This window comes from Cercospora kikuchii, assembly GCF_019650295.1.
Source record: "Cercospora kikuchii DNA, contig_00001, whole genome shotgun sequence".
NCBI lineage: Eukaryota > Fungi > Ascomycota > Dothideomycetes > Mycosphaerellales > Mycosphaerellaceae > Cercospora > Cercospora kikuchii.
Window position 1 is genome coordinate 4080299 of NW_025408582.1, and position 15760 is coordinate 4096058.

At 53.1% G+C, this 15760-nt stretch overlaps 7 protein-coding genes across 7 annotated transcripts; 5 read left to right on the forward strand and 2 right to left on the reverse strand.

Annotated features, from left to right (window-relative positions):
- Positions 1 to 994: 994 nt before the first annotated feature.
- On the reverse strand, positions 995 to 3623 carry CKM354_000159000 (mitochondrial 37S ribosomal protein RSM22; the record flags this gene model as incomplete). Its single annotated transcript, XM_044796719.1, has 2 exons — positions 995 to 3452; positions 3502 to 3623. 2 exons carry the CDS (start codon positions 3621 to 3623, stop codon positions 995 to 997), a joined length of 2580 nt encoding a protein of 859 aa, XP_044652654.1.
- A 1616-nt stretch (positions 3624 to 5239) lies between these two features.
- CKM354_000159100 (uncharacterized protein) lies at positions 5240 to 6844 on the forward strand (the record flags this gene model as incomplete). The annotated part of the gene is made up of 1 exon (XM_044796720.1): positions 5240 to 6844. The coding sequence occupies one exon, from the start codon at positions 5240 to 5242 to the stop codon at positions 6842 to 6844; it is 1605 nt and encodes a 534-aa protein (XP_044652655.1).
- Positions 6845 to 9087: 2243 nt separating this feature from the next.
- CKM354_000159200 (uncharacterized protein) lies at positions 9088 to 9658 on the forward strand (the record flags this gene model as incomplete). Its single annotated transcript, XM_044796721.1, has 2 exons — positions 9088 to 9171; positions 9224 to 9658. 2 exons carry the CDS (start codon positions 9088 to 9090, stop codon positions 9656 to 9658), a joined length of 519 nt encoding a protein of 172 aa, XP_044652656.1.
- Positions 9659 to 10061: 403 nt separating this feature from the next.
- Positions 10062 to 11201, reverse strand: CKM354_000159300 (uncharacterized protein; the record flags this gene model as incomplete). Its single annotated transcript, XM_044796722.1, has 1 exon — positions 10062 to 11201. The coding sequence occupies one exon, from the start codon at positions 11199 to 11201 to the stop codon at positions 10062 to 10064; it is 1140 nt and encodes a 379-aa protein (XP_044652657.1).
- Positions 11202 to 11487: 286 nt separating this feature from the next.
- On the forward strand, positions 11488 to 13079 carry CKM354_000159400 (proteasome regulatory particle lid subunit RPN5; the record flags this gene model as incomplete). Its single annotated transcript, XM_044796723.1, has 3 exons — positions 11488 to 11574; positions 11631 to 11927; positions 11982 to 13079. 3 exons carry the CDS (start codon positions 11488 to 11490, stop codon positions 13077 to 13079), a joined length of 1482 nt encoding a protein of 493 aa, XP_044652658.1.
- A 517-nt stretch (positions 13080 to 13596) lies between these two features.
- On the forward strand, positions 13597 to 14499 carry CKM354_000159500 (uncharacterized protein; the record flags this gene model as incomplete). Its single annotated transcript, XM_044796724.1, has 1 exon — positions 13597 to 14499. One exon carries the CDS (start codon positions 13597 to 13599, stop codon positions 14497 to 14499), a length of 903 nt encoding a protein of 300 aa, XP_044652659.1.
- Positions 14500 to 14905: 406 nt separating this feature from the next.
- Positions 14906 to 15529, forward strand: CKM354_000159600 (uncharacterized protein; the record flags this gene model as incomplete). Its single annotated transcript, XM_044796725.1, has 1 exon — positions 14906 to 15529. The coding sequence occupies one exon, from the start codon at positions 14906 to 14908 to the stop codon at positions 15527 to 15529; it is 624 nt and encodes a 207-aa protein (XP_044652660.1).
- Between the last annotated feature and the right edge of the window lie 231 nt (positions 15530 to 15760).

Consider the following 15760-nt stretch of genomic DNA (forward strand, 5'->3'; position numbering starts at 1 on the left):
GCAGGCATTGAGCAAGCAACGTTTGTCTATGCTTTGGATCTGGACCACGGACTGGACCTGGCAACACTTTCTTATCGGTATCTGGCACTAGTACACGGCTGCTTGATCGTTTCGCTTCTCGCATGGTTCAGCATAGGACAGGACGATGCTTTGTGCAGTCGATCATGTTTTGAATCATGCAACCCTGGAGAAGCGAAGACGAACGACTTGCAATATCTCAACTTGCAGCAACACACAGTCTTCTGGCAGTGTCACTCGGCAGGGTTTTTGGCGATCCTCTTCAACATGAAGCGACCAAGCTGGACTCTCCTGCAGGCGTGGAGCCACCGATAATCACCTTTTTCCTATCTTACGAATCGACCCGACTTCCCAATTTGGACGATAAAAAACGACAAAAATAAACTTACTACACGATTTCCTATGGCGTTTCTTTCTGGACTTGTTGGAATTCACCTGCTCCGTATGTCTTCCTACAGTTTTGTTATTCCGCGCGACGAGTGGAGGAGATAATGGCTTCGAGATTGTAAAGGGTACGCGTGGGGAGGTTTTTGTGCGTACGGACATCAGGGGGCGAGGGGTTCTCTTTTCTATGCGAAGCGTCGACAGGAGGGCAGCACGTTGGGCTTGTCACGAGCCCGGCGGAGCATGTTGCAAGGAGAGGCGTGTGAGCATGCAACAGAGGAGTGCTGCGGCGGGAGTTGGTTTTCCTGATCTTGGCTGAGCACGGTGTTTGTTCTTGGTTTTGTGCTGCATTCTGCGTGCTGGATAGCGTGGTAATACAATTGTGTTGCCGCCATTTTCGTCTGCCACCAAAATGACCCTAATTCGACTTTCTGTGGTCTGGCCTCGTGTGCACTTGTCAACGGAAAGCCGTGCCCACCTTGGACGGAAATGAGAATTGAGAGATGTGCTGTTTTCCCAGCAGACGAGCGGAGTGTACATCTTTGTCGCAACCCCTTCTACAATGACATCGTAGTTCTCACGTGTCGTCCGTTCACCAGTCATCGTCGTCCATCGATGCATCATCACCAGCCACCAATGTAGCATTCTTGCGCCTGCCATTCCCCATTGCCTTCTTATCCCTCTTATCCCTAATACCCTTCACCTTCTGCCTCCCACTCCTCAAATTCCCACCCTTCATGGCAGCCAGTTTCGTTTCCTTGGAAGAATTACTCACCACCCTCCCAAACTCATCCACATCCACATCAGGCACACCCTGCAAATCAACTTTCATTCGCTTCTTCTTGTCGTTCTTCGCGTTTTTGACGAGTTTCGCATCCATGTCACCTGTTACATCGCGCGGTTTGGCTTTGACGTTTCTAGGAACGCGAGTTTTGGCTCCGAGGGCCCAGAGGTCGCCCCAGTTGAGTTTTCGAGCGTCGCGGAAGGCTTGTTTGCTGAAGGAGCGGGGGACGGTCCAGCGTTCGAGGGTTCCGGATGGGGTGCAGAGGTCTAGGATTACGTGGCCTTGGCGTTTGAGGGGTGGGAGGATGGTGCGGGGGAGGGAGAGGGGGTGGGGAGGGGTGGAGGATTGGGTTGTGGTGTTTTCGTAGCCGATGAAGGCGCGGTCGGTGGTTGTGGGGGATTGTATGAGAGGCGTCGTTGTGAGGTTATCGGTAGAAGTGCGGAGGTCTCGGCCTCGCATGACGGAAATGTAGGAGAATTCTACGTCTTCGTGGTTGCGGCCTTTGGTGCCGAAGATGTTTTGTAGGAAGGCGGGGCGGTGGTAGCGTTGTTCGAAGGCACAGATGTCGCGGCGGCCTTTGACGTGGCCTTTCTGGGCATACATGGGACAGTCGGCATGGTTTGTGCAGGGCGCAATGATCATGCCTGTTCCTTTCGGCTGGGTCGAAAGGTCGGGTCCTTCTGCATGTACCTCCTCGGCACTGCCTTCGCCTGCAGCATCGTCCCAGACGATGTGCTCGTAATTTGCGCCAGAGTTCAGAAGTTTCTCTTCGATGTTTGTGAAGCGCTGCTCCGAGCCAGGTGAGGAGATGCGTTGCTCAAGGAGAAGGTCTCGCGCACCAGCTACCATTTCGAATCCTCGCGGTACGCCTTTCTCGAGAAGAGCCAGAACTCCACAATCTGTTGACAGCAGAGACCAAAGATTCTGCACATGGGTCTTGCGAACGTAGTCTTCTCGTAACTGCCACAAAGTATGTGGTGCAACAATAATGTCGAACTTGCCCTGAGATGGCGCACTCTCCGCGTGAAGATAATCAGGCAATCTCGGCACAAAAGTCGTGTTTTCGAGAAGCTTGCTCGCACGTTTCCTGAGCACGTCCGAACTCGTCAACACAGTTGCATGGCCCAACGGTGCACCCACACCGGCACCACCGACTTTCCCGTCAGCCTCTGCTAGCGCCATCGGATTCTCCAGATCATCCTCTGACTTCCCAATCAGTCGTTCCCATTCGGCACGAATGATCTCTCGCACAGCAAGGACTCCAGCACCGCCTCCTCCAGCATCTAGTATTCTTAGCTCACCAGCTTCAGCTTTGCGGACTAGGCCTTCCGCCCAAGCACTTCCTAGTCTCTTTCTCGTCTCCACCAAGACGCTCAACACGCTCGCATAGACTCCTGGGTATAGCGTACTCATATAAACGTCGCCCTCGATCTCAGACATTTGCTGTTGATAAGCATCCAGAGTGATCGCCTTTTGAGGCATTAGCTTCCCTCTGGCAGGTGTAGAGGTACTGTATGGTAGACCAGGACCTCCAAAGACTCGGTGCGCAGCATCGCTGAGATGTGTGTTTGATATACCGGAAAGCATCCCGGTGACTGGATCGACGTATGGTGCTTTTGGCATTTCTATCGTTGACGGAGAGGTAGCGAATCGTCCCTCGAGGGTCAGTGGATGCGTGCGCTGATATACGGCGGCTTCATCGGCAAGTACTGTGTCCTGTTGCGATAGAGCTTCCGAGATTGTACCAGCGTCGAATGCAGCTCGCATATCGTCTGCTAGTCGCTCGTTGCTAGGACGATGTCGCTCTGGCCGTGCTTGACCTTTTGGTGTGTCCTCCTCTGATAGCTCGTCTTCCTCAAGTGCCTCGTTTTCGTCAAACTCCACTTCTTCTCCCTCTTGATCGATCACCCCCGTCCCACTTCTGCCCATAAGCTGTCCTAGATCGCTGGGCTCTTCACCGATCGCTTCCAACTGTCGTAAATCGCCAAACAACCTTTGGTGAACTGTGATTTCGTCCCCGTCCAGGACTTGTGAAGGAATGGTCGCGGTTCCATAGTACTCGCGCAATGTCCGAACTCTTGCTTCCAGCTTTGCATTATCTCCTGCCAAATTTTCGATTGCAACTCCTTCGGTGCGTAAACCAGACTGTGCAAAAACACTATCTCGCCATTCCTCGCGCGAAATGTGGCCTCTCGTGTATAATGTCTCGATGAGCTCGATCTCTTGTTGTCGTGTGAAGCCTGTGGCTTTTGCCTCTCTTCTCGCACTTTGGCTGAACGATCGTTTCTGGTATCTCATCGATAACCTCGATTCACCGTTTCTCGTCGATTGTGCCGGATTTATAGTCGTTGAACGCGATATCATCGATGATGCTGTACTTTTGGTCCTCCTCGTCCTCGCCATTTCCATCCCTCGAAGCAACCCTCGGAGCCTGCATGTTGCGCAGCTCGGCCTGAAAGCCGTGGTCGGCAACATCTTCTCCAACCGCAGTTCGCTTTCCAGGAAAGGATGCCCAACGAATGTGGAGGTATTGATGGAAAAAGACGTCCTACTGGAAATGTTTGGGCTCGGAGGTGACGCTGACCAAAGGGCCAATCATTGGCTCGTCGGGTTGAACTCCGCTCTCACGACGCGTCCACCATCGTTGCTTGACCTGGTGTCTAGCTTCTGCCGATCACGTACACGGGCAACAGAGAATGTAAATTTTGGTCGACGAAGTCAGAGTGTTACTTTGAGATGAACTTTGGCATCAATAGAAAAATAAGTCTCTTGCAAGCATGCTGTGTCCCAGACTGCGTCCGCTGCTCTTCTTTGGTCGCAACTGCTTCGATGCCCGCGCGGACTGGATGCAACTTCAGAACAGCGCAAGTGGACTCCAGAAGATCGTGCGGCTCTGCATGACCTCCGAAGAAGTGGCAAGACCGATGAGGAAATCGCATTGTTCTTGGGGAGGAACATTGCGTCAGTCAGATGGGAGTTTCCTCGACGTGCAGGTACGGATCGGCTGCGTTGGAGTGAAGAAGATCTGCGAAGGTTAGACACTTTCGTGGAACAGGGAATCAGTGTAGGCGCAATAGCGGAAGCTTTGGGACGAACTAAGCCCAGCGTGCAGTCGCAAAAACACAGACGCGCTCGAGCAACGGCCGACGACCATAACGCTCGCCGCCCCTACGCAAGAACAAAACATGTCATAAATCCATGGTCTCAGGACGAGTCGAAGAAGCTGTTGGAAATTCGGCGCAGAGGCGCAAGTATCCGTGAGGCGGCAAAGGCCCTTGGTCGGCCCGTTAAAAGCGTTGCTGCACGCGAGAAACGAGGTGCTTCGGGCGAAAAGCGCTTGCCTATGAGCCCCGACGAAAAGCGGAAGTTGATCGAATTGAGAGAAGCCGGAGTCACGTACAAGGACATCCATCGTCAGATGCCATGGTGGTCGCTTGAGGCACTGAAGGCCCGTTACCACTATTTCAAACACGACTCATTTGAAGCAGCCAGAACAGGTGAGTTGTGGAGCCAAGAAGAGTTGGATGAACTTCATCGCCTGGTCGCAGAAGGCGTGCATTTCCGCGACATAGCTGTTCGGATGAACCGTTCGCCAAGCGGCGTCCGCAAAGCCTATAGGTATCACATCAAGAAGCGGTACAACAGTGACCAGTCGAGACTTCAGACTTGTTCGCTGGCAACGGTCACACTTGGGAAGGGCCGCAGCCTCGGAAGAAGGTCAAGTCCACCTTCGCTTTAGTGATTACACGCTTGTTTGGAGACGGGTTGAGTACCCCGACATGTGTAGAAGGCGGTTGAAAGTGTCCGATGTGTAGGCCTGGACGCATATGACTTGTTAGTTTCAGCAGTTCATCGCTCGTTCTTTGTTCATTGTTCAACTCGTATAGACTTCCACCTGTTCTTCCGTGAAGCGTTCAGAGGCTTGGCATTGATCGGAGATAAGCGGACGAGGCGTCACGTCACCTCAGTCCAGCCACGACTACTACTGCTGCACCTTTGACACACCTACAACACCCATTCCCTACTCACTGCCCGTCGGGCATCTACAGAACCATGTTCCACCAAGGCGACTTGCAGAGCGGCATCAGTCGCGCACTTACCGAGCAGAAGCTCGTCGCCTGCTTTATTTCCTCCGACAACGAAGAGAGCCAGAAATGGGAGCATCAGTGGCTCGGGATAGGGCGTCGTCCAGCCCCGATCGATATCTGGGCTACCAAGGCCGTCATACTAAAGCTTCAATATGGCAGTCAGGAAGCAGGGTTTCTCAGCGCCTTTTGTCCGATCACGAGTAGCCCCATCTTCGTGGTCATAGACAAGGGAAGAGTAGTAGACAAGATCGAAGGGGGCATCGGCCATGAAGAGTTCATGACGCGAATCAGTACGGCTTTGGATATAGAATTTCATGTGATGAAGAAGAGTGAGTTCGAGGCAGCGAAGCAGCGGAGCCATCAGCAAGATCGGGCTGATGATCCGGCTGCACCAACGAGCTCAGATACGCAGCAGCAGGACGGACATGAAGCAATGCAAGCTCCTAGCACGATTCCGGCAGAGTCGACTGCGCCACCATCAGAGCAACCCCAGCAGCCAGCGACCGTATCAGAAAGCATACCTTCTCCTGCGCCCGAAATCTCCAGCGCAAATATGTCAACACTCTTCCCAGATCGCGCCCAACGCCACGAAGTAGAGGCTGCGAAGCGAGCTGCTGCAGAGAAGGCAGAACGCGCTGCACGCGCAAAAGCTCGACGGCTAGAAGAAGAGAAGGCGCTTGCCTCAGACAAGGGAAAGGGAAGAGCGACCGAGGAGACTGAAAAGGAAAAGTCACGTAGAGACTGGATATTGCAGCAAAAGATACGGAGAGACGAGGCCAAGAAGGACCGAGAACGTATTCTAGCACAGATCGAAGCAGACAAGCAAGAGCGCAAAGCCCGCACACAGCGTGCAGCTGGCGAGGCTGCACCTGAGAGCCGGCTGCCCACATCAATAGAAGCAGCGAGCAAGCGACGTACGGGTGCTGGAGGCATGTGTAGTCTTCAGGTCAGACTGTTCGATGGGACTTCTATCAAAGGACGCTTCGAGCCCTCAGCTACCCTCGACAGCACTGTCCGGGATTGGATTAAATCCACCACAACCGAGCAAGGCAACATCAACGCGGCCGATGTTCCATTCACATTCAAGCAAATCATTTCACCGCTGCCGAGCCGTAGTATAGAAGTCAGCGAGGAACGCCAGTCGCTTGCAGATCTCGGGCTGACGCCGAATGCGACATTGGTCCTCGTCCCTGTTGCTGGTTATACGGAGGCCTACAGTGGCAATGCTGGCAGGGGCTACATGAGCAGTGCACTGCATTACACATATGCGCTGGCCAATGGCGCCTCCAGCTTTCTTGGATCGGCGATATCGTATGTGCCTGGACTGGGAGGGTCTGCAACTGCAACTCCAACAGAGTCGTACGCGAGGCAGTCGCGCAGCGCTTCGGACGACGAGGGCCCGACAAGCTTGGATGGCTCCTCGGAGTCACTCGGGTCAGCAAAGGTCAAGGTGAAGACCTTGGCAGATCAGCGTGCGGGAGCTGAGCGAGAGAGGGCGAAGAACCCCGAATTCTACAACGGCAACAGTTCTGCTTTCGAGGGCAGAAAAGATGATGACGACCGAAAGTGATACATTGACCTCACCAGGGGTGAAATACCTGCGGTGGATCATTGACCTTAGAAGCATTGAGATGTTGGGCATCTTTTTCGAACAATTCCAAGAGCCTTGCAGGGATTGTTGAGACGCGAACACAGCGGCGTCGAGTATCAGAATCGACAGTCCAGCTTCCACCAGCGAGACGAGGGACATCTCGCGAGAACTCGCATTTCTTGCCGGTGTTCGCACCCATAGCGAGCTTTGCAGATCTTCGAGCTAGCGTCCTCCTAGCAGCGAATTTTCAAAAGCTTAAATTGACTCCAGTGCTGCGCAGCGGCGACACGTACAGCAGGGGCTATCAGATTATGACTGCGCGGCTGACATCAACTACTGCGACGAAATCTGGACTGGTTGCTAAAATTGGTTCAGGTGATCTTGCGATCCGACTTTGCGAACTTGTCGATGTTGCAAGAAGTCTTAGGCTGAGCTTGGCACCTTCGACCCTCACCAGCTCTAGCCTGTCCGCGAGCGCCATGACTGCGGGCGACGGATTCTGGGAGCTTCGGACCTTGCGGCGATCAGAGCGAGAATACTTCTTGGTAGCGGATCGCTTCTTGCACTGCGGCCTAGGGCATGTGCTTACCATCTGCGGTTTTTCGACCCGAGATATCCGATCTAGGAATGCATGGCCCAGCACACATATACACAGAATACTGCTGCGAGGCGAGAACTTGGAGGATTGCAAATTTGCTCACAAAGCATAAGCCTTGAGGCCTTTGTGATAGTATGCCTCCACAATCCCTAGTCCGCTGACCTTCCCAACTGGTGGACGTCCCTACAATGCGCATACAAGCCACTACATTCAATTTGTGCCATGAAAGTTTGTGGCACTCGTCTTGGCATTTTCCTTAGCCAACAGTGTATGACCCACATCAATGTGCTTGAATCCTTGACCGGCCGCCTATGCAACGCCAAGATTTCTTACCAGAGGAATTGTTCGGCATCTGACAGTCTGTTGTTGGAAGCAACAGGGCTTTGGCTCAGTACTGACGACGAGCGGTGGTCATCGCTTGTAGTGATGCTGGCTGTGCACATGCAACGCTAACGATAAGCTTATTCGAACATGTGATCCCCGGGGATGTGCTTGCGAATGGCGGAGCGTGGAACACGCCTGCCCTACTGCACGCTGCAGCACTGCTAGCAGAACACCTTCGGAGACTACTGCGATCAGCCTGCACTCTTGGAGGTGAAGAGCTAAATTCGTCCAGTATCTGCGGTATTGGCATGAGCCCCAATTCCGACTGGCCATCCTTGCGCAACGGCTCGTCAGCCAGAGCCCGCTCGACAAATCATGGAGTGGTGGACTCGTCGTACGCCAAACGTCTTGCACTATCAAGGAATGAAATTCACAGAACATCTGGCAAGCTATCACTTGAGTTGTAATGTTGACCTCCACAATTACTTGTTCAAGCCCGCCATCGACCAGTCTGTGACTGCACCTCTGACTGTGAAGGCATCGATGCATCGACACGCACCACAGTCTATGACGTTCGCACACTGAAAATCTGCCTATCTTTGCACATGGTGCTCAAGCATCAACCATGTCTTTATGCTTGCCGCGAAGCCTCCAAGATCTAGACGTCACCAGTCTACACTCCGTCCTTGAACTGTTTGGTTGGCATATGTCTTGGAGAGTAGGATCATGAGTCTGGCGGGGACCGCGTGCCGCAACACACGTGGGCAGCGTGCGTAGCACCGCCCTCTCCGATCAAGGGTGTCAGCATCAATTATCCCATCGGAATCAACGGCCAGGAGAAAAGGTTAGCAGGGCTATCGTTTAGGGTAACCGAGTTGAGATCAGCCGGTATAAGCGGTCACTCCGCATCAATTCATTCGCTTTGTGATTTGCTTGTGCAGGACAGAGACCAGGTTCCAGGCAGCTCAATACGACTGATATGATGCACGGCGCCAAGTCCGCGCACTGCGCGCCAGCTGACAGCGAGAAGAAGTCCAACCATCTTTGGTGACGCTCCAGTAGCGCCAAGGGCCTTCACCTTGCCTCTATTGCCCGAAATGGAATTCGAGGACGTTCCGTGCTATGCGAAGGCCTTGACGAGCCAAGAGGTACAACTCACTGACGATGGTGACTGAGTGGCATCGAAGTAGTATAAGAACGATCGTCTTTCCCTTCGAAAACATCATCAGCAGCACCAAAGCAAAAGAAAGCAGCTACAGCAATCAGATCCACACCAAGAACTCCAACAACTCACAGCAACATGCAATTCAAGTTCATCGCTGCCTCTTTGGCTGCTCTGTCTGTCGGCAGTGCCATTGCTGGACCACTCCCAGCGCCAGTCGTGGTGCGCTTGGATCATTGAATCTGTCCTCGAGTTCCTCACTGACATTCAGTAGGATGATGGCCTCGTTGCCCGCAATGCCGCACCAGTCGCTGAGCCACTCCCTGAAGCCGCTCCAGCGCCAGAGATCGAAGAACTGGACGTCGATCTCGACCTTGCGAGGGTCGATCATGACATCAAAGCCCGCAGCATCAACATCGACTTGGTCAGCAACTGGCAAGGTCAAGCCCGTGGCTGGGCCAATAATCGCATAGGCACAGTCCCGACTCAGGTGCAATGGAACAATGCCCGTGCGTGGTGGCCTAATCAGGTCTTTGACAACAATGTCTGGGGCGTCAACAACTGGCAGAACAATGGCTGGAACGGAAATTTGTGGTACTTGTACTGGCTGTACTATTACTACTACGGATACTACAACACCTGGTACAACTACTGGCCAGTCAACAACTGGAACAACTGGAATGGCTACTGCTCGCCTGGTTGGTGCTAGATGGCTTCTCAAGTCAATCGATGCGAAAACGGGAAAGAAGAGGAGAATTGTGATGAATAGGATGTCCATGGTTTTGATGACGATGATGAATAATGCAATCTCACCCAAGTCTAGGGCTTGAAACAGCAAGCAGATAGAAATGTTGTCCGACCCAGACGCTAGACTAGCATATTGATGACGAATGTTAAATGGCTATTTGTTCAACAGAATCCAGCTATTGTGGCCTGTCATTGTCAAGTTTGCTCAAACTTCTGCCCTCGAAATCATCTAGATTGGTGTTGCGGATTTAATATGTGAGTCTGCGACGGAAGTGTGACATCCTCAGTCAGAAGCTTTACAGAGACTAAGAGGTCAACCCGATCGGTCATGAATTGTGTTCCAATCCTGTGATGATCTGGCAAAGCTAGGCTGGTGCAGGGAAGCTGGAGACATTATACTGTCTAGTGCCACGAACAAGATTTACGGGTGACCAGTCTGTGCGCCCTCTCTTCACCAAAGTGCTTTGCAACTTGGGTCTGACGAGGTTAGCATCGCGCCCGAGCGCGCAAGCAATGTTGTAGATTGAAACACCTCGGTCATATTGCGTGACAAGCTCGTCGACTTCTTCTAAAGTCCATCTGGATGGAACGTCCGGCGGTGGCCCCCGAAGCAGCTTCAGGCGCTTACTTATTACCCCTTGAGCGCGGCCTAAGACCGCTCCAATCTCGCGGTGGGTCTTGCCATCTTCACGCAACTTCAGGATTTCTTGGTCCTCATCCCGGGTAAAGGCTCGGGGTAGTTTTGTCGTTATTTGTTGCCTACGCAAATGACGCTGCACACTTGACGCAGTGCGACCGAGTTCGCTAGCGATCGCTTGTACTGTCCAACCTTCAGACCTGTGACGCAGAATACTCTGCATTTCCTGATCGGAAATTGCTTTGCGTTCAAATCCGGTGAGTTGGTCTTTAGTTAATCTCATGCCGCGGAACCAGCGGCGCAATGCGGCTGTACCACATTGCAGTTCCTTTGCAATAGCTTCGAAGGTCTTGCCTTCACGGTAACGTTGCTTGATGAGGGCTTCGGCCTCAAGCCGTTCCAAAACGCCCAGCTTTGATCTCGGCCGGCTTCCTCGTGTGAGAGCTGCTTCGGGGACGTCACACCTATATCGAAGGACTTGCCAACGGTCCCCTACTTTTCGGGCAGTGCAACACAATTCTTTTGCAATTGTGCCAAGTGCAGCGCCCTCGCATTTCCGCTGGATGATGACATCGTCTTCTTGTCGACTGAAACCTCGTCCAGAGTGATCAAGTTGAGGGCTTGGACCAAGTAAGCAGTTGTATCGAATTTGCACAGCATTGGCAGTACGGCCGAGTTCCTTTGCAAGGGACGAGAAGTCCGCACCCTCCTTTCGCCTTTGCAGAGTGAGTGCATCTTCGTCCTTGGTCCAGAATCTACGTCGTCCCACCGGCGGGGCGGGAGCCTGGCTACGGATTTGGAGGCATCGAGTCCAAGTACATTCGGGCAGCGGAGCACGCGGTCTCCTGCCCCATAGCAGCTGCAGCATGGAGAGAAGCTGGTGCGGCAAGTGGGGATGGGGGGAAGTGAAGCGTTGTTGATGTGCCAAGCATTAGACTACGTCGGCAGAGTTGCCTCCGGACGGCGCGTCACAGCTTCACCTGAGTGAGCTTGCGGACTCCAAACATCGACAACATCACTTCCGCCATCGACTTCCAACATCACCCACCTACACTCGATCATCGCGCTCCGATCGCTGCACGCTACTTTGACCAACCTCCGACTCGGGCTACATCCAGGCGGCAGACACTCAATAACGGGAAACACGGCACAAGATGTCTGACGGCAACATCTTGAAGGCCGACAAGGACTATACGAAAGAAGTCGACGCTCTTCTTCCTGAAGCTGAAAAGATCGCCAAGGTGAGATACGTATTCTTGGATGGACTTGATGCATTAGAAGACTGACATCGGCACAGAATGGCCAAACACAGCAAGCCATCGACAAGTTGCTCAGCTTGGAGAAGCAGACGCGGCAATCTTCCGATCTTCCCTCCACATCGCGCCTGATCGTCGGCATCGTCACAATATCAAAGCAATCAGGCGATTGGAGTCTGCTGAATGAGCAAGTGCAGTTGCTGAGCAAGAAGCATGGACAACTCAAGCAAGCCATCTCAAAGATGGTTCAAGTGGTTATGGGCTTTCTGGATGACACACCGAACTTGGAAGTGAAGCTGAGCGTGATTGAGACGCTCCGCACCGTCACAGAGGGCAAGGTGAGATGGATCTCGGGCGGGCGTCGAACAATGAGATACTGACTAGGGCTGCAGATCTTCGTCGAGGTCGAGCGAGCTCGTGTGACACGCATTCTATCGAACATCCAACACACACAGGGCAAGATCACTGCCGCCAAGGACACATTATGCGAGCTGCAAGTCGAGACTTTTGGATCGATGACGAGACGAGAGAAGAATGAGTTCATCCTAGATCAGGTCTCCCTCTGTATTGAAGATGGAGACTGGACACAGGCGGGTATTCTGTCGCGCAAGATCAGCACACGCTACTTTGCACGAAAGCCAAAGAAGACGGAGGAGCAGATTGAGAAGGAGAAGAAGGAGCGAGAAGAGAAGAAGCGCCTCGCGGCGGAGGTCAGCGCGGGTGAAGTGGAAGAGCCTATTGACGACGATGTCACAGACCTGAAGTTGCGCTTCTACGAACAACAGATCACACTCGCAAAGCATGACGACAAGTATCTGGAGGCTTGCAAGCACTATCGGTCAGTGTTGGACACCGAGGCCGTGGAGGACGACCCAGACAGACTTCGTGCAGCTCTCCAGCGCGTGGTCTACTTCATCCTTCTGGCGCCATACGACAACGAACAGTCTGATCTACTACATCGCATCGCGCAAGACTCGCGAATCGCAACATCTTGTCCGCAGGAAGCGGAACTTCTCAAGCTCTTTACCACTCACGAACTCATGCGCTGGCCGGCCATCGAGACCAACTTTGGCAAGCAGCTCACAAGCACCGACATCTTCTCCGCGGCCAAGTCGGATCCGAAGAAGGATCCCAAGGCAAATCAGCGCTGGCTTGACTTCCGCAAGCGTGTCATTGAGCACAACGTTCGTGTCATCGCGAAGTACTACACTCGCGTGCACTTCTCACGGCTTACAGAGCTGCTCGATCTGCCAGCGGAGGAGACGGAGAAGTACATATCAGATCTTGTCACCAGCAAGACGATCTACGCACGAATCGACCGACCAGCACAGATTGTTAGCTTCGAGAAGAAGCGGGACGCAGATGAGGTGCTGAACGAATGGAGCGGCAACATGAAGAGTTTGCTAGGTCTCTTGGAGAGAATCGATCATCTCATCACGAAGGAAGAGATGATGGCGAGGATTCAGCCGAAGAGCGTGAAGGCCTCGTAAAGAGCTGATAGGACGAGAACGTACGAGTGAAGAACTGTATCATAGGTACGGCATTTGATGCGACACCTCGCCGGTACGATGGAACATCCGCGCAAAGGCGTTGTGTTTGTATGCATAGATCTGGCTGTAGTGCTGTATGCACGATAGCTAATGACATGCCAATACTCTATCAGAACTCATCATGCATTGCTAGCTTGTGAGTGTCTCGCTCATAGCATCTCGAGCTAAGGCCAGACCTCTGGTCAAATGCAACTCTGCTCATCGGAATTTGGTCCGGTCCCTGTCGAAGCTGTTGCGGCGAGCTCGGCCATCTCTGACCTCACCATTGCGAGACTTCCTCCCACTCTCCCACTGCACACATTGCAGACGGTCTCCTGCCCATCTGAAGTGCGTAAGGTCTCACTGACCCTCAGATCAGCTCCTCGGTCGTCCAAAGCGAGCGCGCACACCACCCTCGTTGCTTTGGCAGGCGCCCACCACCCCCGCTGTCTGCCCGCCGGCACATAACCAACCCACCATGTTCGCGACCCCCGCCCTCCGCTCAGCGGGCAGCGGAGGCTACCCAGGCTTCTTTCGTCGCAGTATGGAGGAGCTTCGGCGGCAAGCTAAATTCGCTGTCAAGATGGAAGGTCTTCACATCCCGATAAAACCCTTCCCGCTCATCAAATTCGACGAGAACCTCTCACCCGAACGATGCAAAATCATGTGTGACTCCGATGTGGGTGGATTTTCTAAAGCCAGTCTGACATATGTTGATGGGGCGGCGCACATAGAAAGGACAGTCGGAGAAGGAAGTGATATGAAGAAGGGAGGCGTGATTGTCAGTGAAGAGGGGAAAGAGCCGAGTCATGCGGTATTCCAGGGCAGCATAAGCACGGAACTACCGCCGAATCGGCCACAGATTCAGAGAAGTGGTTATGCCGGCTTCAGAACGAGAGATCGAGGTATGAGTCTGTTTGGCAAATTGTTATGGGACCTATCACCCTATTCGTATTTGGCACTGCGGATAAAGAGCGACGGGAGGAAGTATTTCGTCAACTTTCAGACAGAGAGTATTGTACCCACGGACTTGCATCAGCATCTGTTACCGAGTCATAGCCCTGGGGAGTGGGAGACGGTCACGATTCCGTTCAGTGCATTTGTTCGGACGAACTATGGGCAGGTGGTGGAGCCGCAGAAGGAGATGATGAGCACGAAAGTGAGAAGCGTGGGGATCAGTCTCATTGATCGTGTGCCGGGGCCATTTGAACTGAAGATTGCGGATATCTATGCGACTAATCGCCCGCCGGAAAGGAAGGCTGGATTGGAAGAGACTGGGTTTGATTTGAGCATGGAGCCGGAAGAGGAGGAGTCTCGCGGTATGATGGACGAGATCGAGCCAAGAAAGAAGAAGGGAGAGCCAGAGAGGATTTTGATATGAGTTGGAGCAAGTGATGAAATGATAGGGCGACGTGAGATGTTCAGCTTGAATCGTGCGACCAAAGCGGTACTTGAGGAGCTCGTGCAGCAAACTTACCCGGCGATGCTCAAATGCCCCACTGTGACCATTACTTCAACCTCAGCAGTCCACCAGTGCAGCTTGAGCAACACGGATGGTTGGAACTACTCGACTCGAAGTTTTGTAAGGACAAAATTCGCCACGTCACGGGACCGTGCAGAAAGTGAATGGTGAATGGCATTTTGATAACCGAGTGTGTCGGCCCGTCAAAAGCATGATGGTTGCACCCATCTTGCCGACTATACTTCACGCACACGTCAACGCCCATCCAAGTACTAAACTTGCGGCTTCCACCACCTTTGCTCGACGGGCCGCAAGGCATCTCAACATGGCGCAGCAAGTTTCATCCCAAGATCTGGAGCGCGCGATGCAAACTCACAACTTCGAAGATTCCGAGATTGACCAACTCATGGCAATCGACATCTCGGTGGGCAGCTCTGATCAGGCAGCATCAGTCCCCGAACCCTCTGCGCCAGACCTCTTTTCCTGGAGCGCCGAAATCGACGAGTTCATGGCGGCCATCATCACCGTCTTCCAAAATCCCGAATGTTGCAATCTCTCGGACCAAGCCGAATTCTGGACCGCTGTCCTGGCCTTCTTGAATCCAGACCACGAGGTCTTCCAAGCGCTGAATCCAGTTCGGGAGATACAGAAAGTGTACAAGAGGTTGAGGGCGCCGGCCATGGGGAAGTATGGAGATATGGCGGATCTGAGAGGCTTGTTCGCGAAGGGAAAGAAGAAGCGGGCGAAGGTTTTGAACCGGTTGAAGCAGGACCATGCTGGTCCCGGTGAGAACAAGCCGGTACAGGGAAAGCATCAGCAAGGCGAGCGCTTGCAGCGGGAGAAGGCGTTGAGGAAGAAGCAGAGGCGAGCTGTGAAGAGGGAGAAGAGAAAGATGTTCCATTTGCAAGGTTTAGGAGAGGCTTTGCCGAAGATCGAACCCGACGAGTAGGCTGCTCGAACGAGTTTGCGAAAAGGAATGTTGTACAGAGGCTCGATGGGGTGGGTGCCAAAGTACGACACAGGAAACAGTCAGCTGAATGGCATTTGGATCTTGCTTTCCATTCTTTTTTGCGTCGAAGCTAGCCTCGACAGTCAAATCCTTCCCCAACAATTCGGCGACATAGAGCACTCCCAGCGTAACCTGCTGGAGGAGAGACAGACAACACGATGAAGCCTAAAG